This window comes from Schistocerca serialis, chromosome 9 (genome assembly GCF_023864345.2).
Source record: "Schistocerca serialis cubense isolate TAMUIC-IGC-003099 chromosome 9, iqSchSeri2.2, whole genome shotgun sequence".
Taxonomy (NCBI): Eukaryota; Metazoa; Arthropoda; class Insecta; order Orthoptera; family Acrididae; genus Schistocerca; species Schistocerca serialis.
The window spans coordinates 250,448,047-250,457,535 of NC_064646.1; the positions used below are offsets into that span (position 1 = coordinate 250,448,047).

Below are 9,489 nucleotides of genomic sequence, written 5' to 3' on the forward strand. Positions count from 1 at the left end.
ACTAACTTACGCTAAGGACAACACACACACCCATGCCCGAGGGAGGACTCGAACCTCCGACGGGCGGAGCCCCACGAACCGTGACAAGACGCCTCAGACCGCACGGCTATGGAGTGTTTTCTCTCGAAATACTCATTACATCTCTCCACAAGCAACGATTCTCAAAGAACATCATGCGATGTTAGCGTGCCCCACGCCGTAAAGTGTCACGGCTGGAGCATTCCATATCTGTCCTAACTGGTTAATTAGTTACAGAAGGGTCGGAACGCTGCAGTGTCTTGAAACACTAGCAACGAATGAATGAATGAGTAAGTGGCAATATTTCGATTGATAAAGAAGGAAACCACAGAATACTTCACCCACTTAGCGGTTAAACACAGCCACAGCTGTTAATATTCACTGTTTATTCGTATAGTACTACATACTACCTGTGAGTTGAGGGTTTCTGTTAATTTCTTAGTGCAGGAGTATTACGCTAGACTATTCCGCAGCTTTTATCCAGTGACCTTTTACGTCAGGCTGCCTGACGCGTCCGTGAGTAATGTTTCTGCAGCGATGGCCCAGGGATCATTTTCCGACCAGCGTGAGTGCTGCGTTCGTTCCCAGGCCTAACTCCGGCGCCGTTCTGTAGCCCTCCCTGTCGGCAACGTAGTGCACCTGGTGGACCGACCCTTCCGGGTCCTTCCACTTGTAGGAACCGCTCACCGACAGGTCTCCGTCCTCGACGGCCCCACTCTCATCTCGCCTGCTACCGTCACTCAGAGTGAAGCTGAAAATGAAACAAGTTCACTTATTAAGCTGAGCAAAATAACGGAATAACCTAGTGGCATAGGAAGATTGAACAAGGAGTTTAACACTGGCAGGTGCATATGGAGAGTGTGCCATAACGAAACGGGCAACTAACGCAGGAATAAGTTTGGAACATGTTCTCTCGTTCTACGTCTTTAGATAAATATAATAAAGAGACCGCTGAAAACATATCTATTATCTCGAACCATTGTGCCATATCTTTCGAGATCCTGAATAAAAATATGTGACCAAACATCAAGTTAGTAACACTACCGACCCTAAAGGTGTGACATGGCCTAGAATAATTGTGTACGCTTATGTCGAACTACCACGTGCACTCGACCAGTTGAAGTCTCATTACAAATATTTGGAAGGGATGGAGTATCTAATCATTCGTACGCCAAAGAGCCAAAGAAACTGGTACACCTGCCTAATATGGTGGAGGACCCCTGCGAGCACGCAGAAGTGCCACAGCAAGACATGGCATGGACCCGACTAAAGCCTGAAGTAGTGCTCGAGGGAACTGACTCCATGAGTCCTGCAAGGCTGTCCATAAATCCGTAAGAGTACCTGAGGATGGAAATCTCTTTTGATCAGCATGTTGCAAGGTATCACAGATATGCTAAATAATATTCATGTCGGGGGAGTTTTGTGGCCAGCGGAAGTGTAGGAACTCAGAAGAGTCTTCCCGGACTACTCTGTAGCAATTCTGGACGTGTGGGGTGTCGCATTGCCATACTGGAATTGCCCAAGTCCAACTGAATACGCAATGGACGTGAACAGATGCAGGTGATCAGACAGGATGCTTGCGTACGTGTCACATGTCAGAGTCGTATCTAGATGCGTCATGGGTCCCATATCACTCCAACAGCACACGCCCCACAGCTTGCACAGTCCCCTGATGACATGCAGCGACCGTGGGTTCATGAGGTTGTCTCCATACCCCTACATGTCGATCCGCTGGATTCAATCTCAAACTCATTTAAATCTTGATAACCTGCCTTTGAAGCAGCAGTAATCTATCTAACAACTGCGTCAGACACTTGTCTAAATAGACTTTGCCGATCGCAGCGCCGTATTCTGTTTACGTATCTCTGCATTTGAATACCCATGCCTATAACAATTTCTTTCGCACTTCGGTGTACATTCCTACTTTAAGCATTTTTATGTTTATCTGATATTATGTTGCAGAAATTTAGTGAGGCAGAAGGAAAAGCATGGTAGCCTGCATGCAAATTTGTAGCAAATTTTCGGAATACTAGAACTCAGTCCGAAGAAAATCCATTGGCGGACTCGGAGAAAAAGTGGATGAGAGAAAATGGCGAACTACGCATAATTTGCTGAAACTTACCATGAAAAGCACTTATTGTTGAAGGCGGAGAAATAACGCTGTCTATTTGCTCGTCTGCTCTTCATGTAGTTTTCTTGTTGTTGAGGCTCCTGAGAGGGAGCTCCTTATGGACGGAAAGCACTCGACAGCTCTAGTTATGTGATGACAGTAAAACAATAGATCAATACGTGATCTCAGTAGACTGTGCCAGAAGATAAGATTTATTCCAAGCTCTGTGTAAGCATAGTGTTGTGCAGGGAATGATAGTGCATCTTATCATGGCGTCCGCGGTGTCCTAGCAGCAAACTCCGGTCCGGGAGGTCCTGGATTCATTCCGGATAGTGGTCAGCCAGCTATCAAATATGTACAGGGGTCTTTTCCGGAAGTAGAATGCGGCCCGGGAGCGGCCTATTAGTGACTTCTAGTCATCGACTGCAATCTTAACATACGTACGCCTGCCCTCACGTTCTCTAGCTCCTGCATATCTGCAATACGGACTGTACATACCGGCTGCTATCACAGCCGACCAACAGGCAACAGCAGGTAAGCCTATAAACTCGCACACTAAAGTTCAAATACACAGTCTACAGTGCGCTACACTGTGCACCCGGTGTATGACCTATTCGACGTTAAATGACGATTGTCTGAATTGTTAGAGGTATGCTGATTCTGGTCGAGAAGCGGACGCCGGTACCCGGCTGCAGCCGCCAAATAACAATACCTCTCAACGTCAGAGGTTTCCGTCTGCATGATATCCACCACAAACTTGTCTAACCATTGCATGATCTGTACAGATAGGAAGTTATCCGTTACTAGACTTAATACCCGACACAACTACCGCAAAGCTCTATTTTTCCCTTGCCTCTTACCATGCCACTTCCCCCCCCCCCCCCCCCAAAAGGTTCAAATGGCTCTGAGCACTATGGGACTTAGCATCTGAGGTCATCAGTCCCCCCAACTTAGAACTACTTAAACCTAATTAACCTAAGGACAACACACACATCCATGCCTGAGGCAGGATTCGAACCTGCCACCGTAGTGGTCGTGCGGTTCCAGACTGTAGCGCCTAGAACCGCTCGGCCACTCCGTCCGCCCCCCCCCCCTTTCTCTATCCTTCAAACCGCTACCCTTCAATCAATTTTCGACTCAATATATCTCCCGGTGAGCGCTTGTTAATGGTTAATCATAACCAGACGCATCCAAACTTCACAATACCCACATCCTGCGAAAGCCTCCCTTACTGAACACTAACCCCTACGCAAAGATGGCAATAGACCTTTTGTATTGATCATCATGTCAGTGGGGGCGTGGAAGGCTGTAAGTGAGTAGCCTTTACTTGTGTGTGTGTTACCGGAAATATAAACCTGGGAATGCGAACTGTCAACCTAAATGTGCTACTTAACTCAAAAACCATTTCCCTTACAAGAAACAAAAAAGAATCCTGTGTGTGCGAACACCGATATCATTCATAAGAAAGGAAATAAGTAAACCAGTAATTTCACACTCAGTGGACTTGGCGAGTGCGAACTGTTTTAAAATTCGTAACTGCATAGAGAAAACTGTAATGTTGACCTGCATAAGAACAAAACCTGAAACACACGAAAATTTCTACACTGTGATATGACCCTGTTAAAATAAAAAAAACTGACAGAACCTACATTGCAAAAAGGGAACGAAACAATTACAAAATATGAATCTCATCTGCCAAATGAAGTACTGCCAGAAACAGCAACACGGCAAGACTCCGCAGCAGATAAAAATATTCTGCTAAAAACTAGCTACAGTGGACCCAGGGAAACTGGGTTCATAGTGACTCAAACTTAGTACTGAAATTTCAGTTAGGAAGTTAGGAAGGAACCTATCAAAGAAAACAATTACTTTTGTTTACAAATACTAACACATCCAATAACATCATCACAAAAGAGCCATCTTACAGGGGTTCCACCCTCCATTCTCATGAAGTCGAACATCAGGCTCCTGTCACATCCGAATGCCCCTCAGATGTGGATACTGCACAATGCCATCAGCCGACCTCAGGAAGATTCACAATGAGGATCCCTCAAAATTCTGTCGGGGTCTGATAACACTATATCACACGAGTATGCGGCTTCTCCGTGTCGTTCAGAGTGATCTCTCAGTATTCGACTCTGCACACGCCTGATAATAACATTTAACACATACAACACTAAGCAACTTTGATCGACGTTCTACCTGTGAAAGAAATTTCTAACTCGAATATCTCAAATGGTGTTTACGTGTATGAAGTTACATTGATTTCCGACCATTTGCTTAAGTTGTTTTAGCAGGGAGTGTACTTTAGAGAGATTACCCATTCTGGTCACAGGAATGGGGTGTGAACGAAAGAGGGTAATATTCAGACGAAGTTTCTTCCACCAAGCTCTATACGGCCTACGTATTTCACTATACATGTAAAACTACCTCCAGCGCCAGGGACTGATGCCATTGAAGTTGTTGAACTGTTCCAAAATGGTAGCTTGTTGGGAACTTATCTGCTGTGGTGCCGATATGACAGTATGAAGCGTTATAGAGCGTTATAGCAACCAGGAACAGCTGAAACAAACCAAACAAATTAAACCACAGCTAAGTAGTAAGGATCTCGGCTGTAATCAGTGGTAAAGTTTTGATGCATGGAAAACATGGTACGTGTTTCACTCATATCTCGTAGTTTCACAAAAAACAGAAAAATGACAGCTCTGTCTCTAATTTCAGATTGTCGCTAAGGCTGTCGCCACAGGGCACCAGTTAGTTAACGCTGACGTGGCGCTCCTTGAGTTTAGCGACGTCACTTCCTGCTATTTGACATTGAGGAGCCATTTCGTCACGTGAAACGCAAACAAAATCTGCGATATTTCGTCAAAGTGCCACGTGAAGTAGGACCAATAGGAAACAAGAACGCTCACTATGTCACAAGCAGAAAGCAAGACGCAATGCTGTATTTTTCGTATTCGGTAGAGGTTATACGTTGTAACCTATGAATATATTGTGTGGTGGTTCTATTTCCAAGCATATTTAATGTTTCTAGAATGAATCGTTATTGGAACGGTACGATTTATTGCAACAAGCGTCATATTGATAGGTAAAGAGTTTTCTTAGTTTCTTCGCGTTATAGGTCGCGTGTTAAGACAGTGAGTCGTTTTAAAGGCAACTGCTCATTGAAGAATCATAAACACGTGTCCTTTTTAGGATTTCGTACAGTTAAGTGTCAATTGATAACATTATAACATAAAATACTCACAGAGCATCAGCGTAGTGTAGTTGATTAAGGCATCACATTACGGATGCGACAGTGGATCAGAGGGGGTACGCATCGTGCTATATACATAACGTTTTTTTCACCTTCGTATTTCCTAAAAGCTTGTGGGACTTTCCTATGAAATTAATATAAATAATTTCTGTAGTATTTGATGTTATACAAATAGTGCACTCTGTGTCAGTATTATGGTTTGTTCTATTTGGCTAACTTCTGTAAGCTGATGTCCTTACTGAGTGGACATGTATCTTTCGTTTTTGTCTTATTACAGCTTTGCGGATACTGAAGTTCTATTTGTGCTTACCACAGACAGAACAGCATGACCAGCAAACGGTCAAGAAAGGAAATGTGTGTTTTAATAGAGCTAATGCAAGAATTCTATGCGCATCCAATTTCATGAACGAACTGTATGATTTTTTTACTTATTTATTGTGTTTCAATGCCCCATACGGGGCGTGCTGGCAGCAGTGTAGGCACCGCTCTTCAGCTGAGAGACAGTGATTACAGAACATGGAGACATTTAAAACAACATAAAGGAGGAAATACGGCGAAACATACATATGAAAGGGGGGACTTAATGAAAAGAGCGTAGAAAATGGGGTGACTGAAAATTGTTTAAGGATATAAAAACTGAAGACAAAAAACCACTCACTGTGATGAGTAAAAGAAACACAAGGTGAAGTACGGCTGGAGCGTAGCACATAACAATTACTGACAGCAACACTATGTATAGGTCCAGCACATGATTAAAATCACAGCTCTTGACGTTACGGGAGAATAGCACCAAACACAACACTGATGTAGCACTCCGACGAAGCTGAACAATCTGAGAGGATCTGCCAGGTGGATGGAGGCGAGGGAGAAGGGAAGAAAGGGGGGAGGGGCGGTGCTAGAGGGGGTAAGAGGGGGGAATACGGGCGGGGGGGCTCCCCAAAGGGGGCCGGGGAGGGAAGGACGGGGGAGGAAACTGTCGAGGAGGTGGTGCAGAGACTCAGAGGAGGAAGGAGGAAAATCCGCTCTGGGAGAAGGAGCGGAGAGGAAAAGGGGGCTCTGAGGAGGGGGGAGGACAACAAGTTGGTAGGAAGGAACTGCATGATTTTAGAAGACAAGTATAGCTGACAACTGCTGCTAGAGAACACAGAGCGCAATGGAAATTGGAAATTTGTGGTAAGTATTAAGGAACCAAACTGCTGAGGTCTGCAGGCCCTAACCTTGCACACGACTTAATCTAACTTAAACTAACGTATGTCAAGGACAACAGACATACCTATGTCCGCAGGAGGACTCGAACCTCTGACGGGGGGGAGCTGCACGAACCATGACACGGCGCCTTACACAGCACACCTACCTCCGACAGCACAATGTAACGTTGATTCTTTCACTGGTACAGATGTGACCTTCGCATTCTGTGCTGATCCAGTACCTTATCTCCTTTGTTATGGCTTTACTGCTCGCCGAATGGTGGTGCCTGTTTTGAGAGATGGCGTTCCAGCATATATTACACATATAATCCGATATTTTCGAAAACTATTAAGTGAAAAAAAGCTGATTTTCGCACATCGTATTGCTTCGTAGTGGACTAAATTTCTTACCGTTGTATGTCATATTTACTGTGCAGCATCAAGTTAAGTAAAACAGGGCGCGAGATTAAGGATTTCACAGAGGTAAAAACCCATTGCATATACTGTACTTTTCATATGGTTAAATTCAGCCCAGACATTGCAGGACATTAAAAGTAGATAAGATTTCGAAATTTCGTTAACAATTGAGAGTAGAAGAGTATCTTCTTTTACTCTCCAGTTATTGGATCTCCGAAGGACGCACCTATTCAGGTCCTTGCACACCACGAATTATGTGGTTACAAAAATCATCATATCTCTTAAACTACTGGAGATATGGGAATGATGCTTTTTGAAATGATAGCATGCCATGAGGCACTTGTGTTTTATGTTAAATTCATGAAGCTTTTTTATTCACCGAAATATGGAGTAACTCATCCCCAGAAGTGAGAGGTCGGCTGCTCAGGAGGCATTTAGATGTCAATAGCATTACAGGGAAACCCAAGCGGGGCGCACTACACTTCCCTAGCAACTAGGATAATGCGTATCAGGACGCGCTAACACTCTCACAGTGACGAAAGTGATAACCAGCTAGTGCCACGTGCCAACGGAGCTGTGTGCTTCTAGTGAATTTGTAAATCCCACCTGAATGCATATCAACGTTAGCTGCCTCGTCCCATGCGCCGAGGGCTTAATAGCAACTTTGTGTGATGTGTGCATTTAAATACGGTGAAGTGTCGATAACATGGAAGCCAGTAGTGGTACCATATGTGGTGCGCTTACCAGGAAAAATGCTTTACAGGGACGCTGTGAAGAAATTCGTGGATGATGTGGATAATTACGACTCAGGTAAAGATCCTGAATATGTTTTGAGCAAAATGCGCATGAAAAGTTGTTTCCTAACAGGTAAATGTGAAAGAAGAAAAAAATATTGTGTACCTTGCCACGGTTTACGTGAAATTCTGTGACAGCGTGATGGTACAAATATTAAGATCCAACATTAATATTCCAGAAAAAATTTTTCACTCTGCAGCGGAATGTGCACTGATACGAATAGTTTAAAACTGTGTGCTGGATTAGGACTCGAACCCGATAACTTTGAATTTCACGGGAAAGTGGTCTAACAGCTGAGCTACGTGAGCACGACAAACGAATTATCCAGTACCTTATCTCCTTTGCTCGAATAATCGCAGAACTTCTCCTGCATACATTGCAGGATTAGCACTCCTAGACGAAGGGATACTGTGGGGACACGGCTAGCCACAGCCTGGTAGTTTGTTTCCAAAATGACGTTTTCACTCTGCATCCAAGTGGGCGCTGATATGAAGCTTTCTAGCAGATTAGAACTGTGTGCAGAACTCGAACCCCTGAAATTTGGAAGGTGTCAGATAAGGTTTGTGAAATTTTGAAGGTACCGGGTATGGTTCTTATGGAATTTATGAACCGTTTATCCTTCAGATGTGGAACCTTTTGCTCTCGTGACAACATTGGGGTGACGATGTCCTCAGATGAGTAAGCGATTTTATGTTTTACACCAAATAATGAAATTTAGATGTTCCGAAACCAGTCGTGTACACAAAAGAAGATTGTTGACTAAGCAACTGTTGCGCGGTTTCTTCATTATACAAAATGGTCTTAGACAGTTGCGCCTATCCCATAAGAAAAGCTATTGGAAACAAAGAGTGTCGTTTATTTAGGTGCAAATGTTAACGATACTTTACAGTGTTATAAGAACCACTATTTGCAAAGAAGGAACATAAATCGTTCTGGAATAATTTCATTATAGCCCTACGTGGCTAAATGGAATATATCTTGTTAGTAAATTAAGTACGAAACAATAGGAATGATTCCGGGAGATTTGCTAATCATCTTCTCCAGTACTAACAGTCATTGGTAATTGCATTATAGTACTGATCATTCAAGAGTATAGAATAAGGCTGCAGAACGTGAGAGGTGAAGCTCATTTTCAGCTGATGCTAAAATATGCAACAACAAGGAAGAAATGAGAGAGGGTTCGTGAACTGACGTTTGATCTACTCACAACAGAGAACTGTGACGAGATAATAATGACTATGTAACTTACAGGAACAGTGGGATGATTATTATTACCTAATAATAATCGTACGGCAGTTACACAAGACTCAAGACTTTAGAAATACGAATAAAGTATTTGAGACGACTGATTGTACAAGTCGCTATTCATACGCTACGAAGCAAACATGTGTCCGTTTGTGCACGCTATCTGAAAACAATAGCAAATTTTTTATCGCAGGTGTTCATTGCGTTACTAAAAAAGTTCACTTATAAGCATTGAAAATTTAGTAAACTACTCATTCTTAGTAAAGTATTCATTCCACAGCAAAGTTTTAATTATTGTCACCAACTTTCCTCATACTATTTACCAAACAACTGATCTGCACTCTCGCATATCGTACAGCGTTGCCCCTTTGAGCAACTGAATGCTGTCTTTTGCATGCTCACAAAAAATTGTCGCCTTTGCAAATACACTGATGGTCTTTAAAACTCACAACACCGTAATA

At 43.3% G+C, this 9,489-nt stretch overlaps 1 protein-coding gene across 1 annotated transcript; it reads right to left on the minus strand.

Annotated features, from left to right (window-relative positions):
• Nucleotides 1-389: 389 nt before the first annotated feature.
• Nucleotides 390-4,662, minus strand: LOC126419518 (uncharacterized; the record flags this gene model as incomplete). Its single annotated transcript, XM_050086707.1, has 2 exons — nucleotides 390-769; nucleotides 4,559-4,662. Coding segments are annotated over 2 exons (306 nt in total), but the record flags the coding sequence as incomplete, so codon positions are not given.
• Between the last annotated feature and the right edge of the window lie 4,827 nt (nucleotides 4,663-9,489).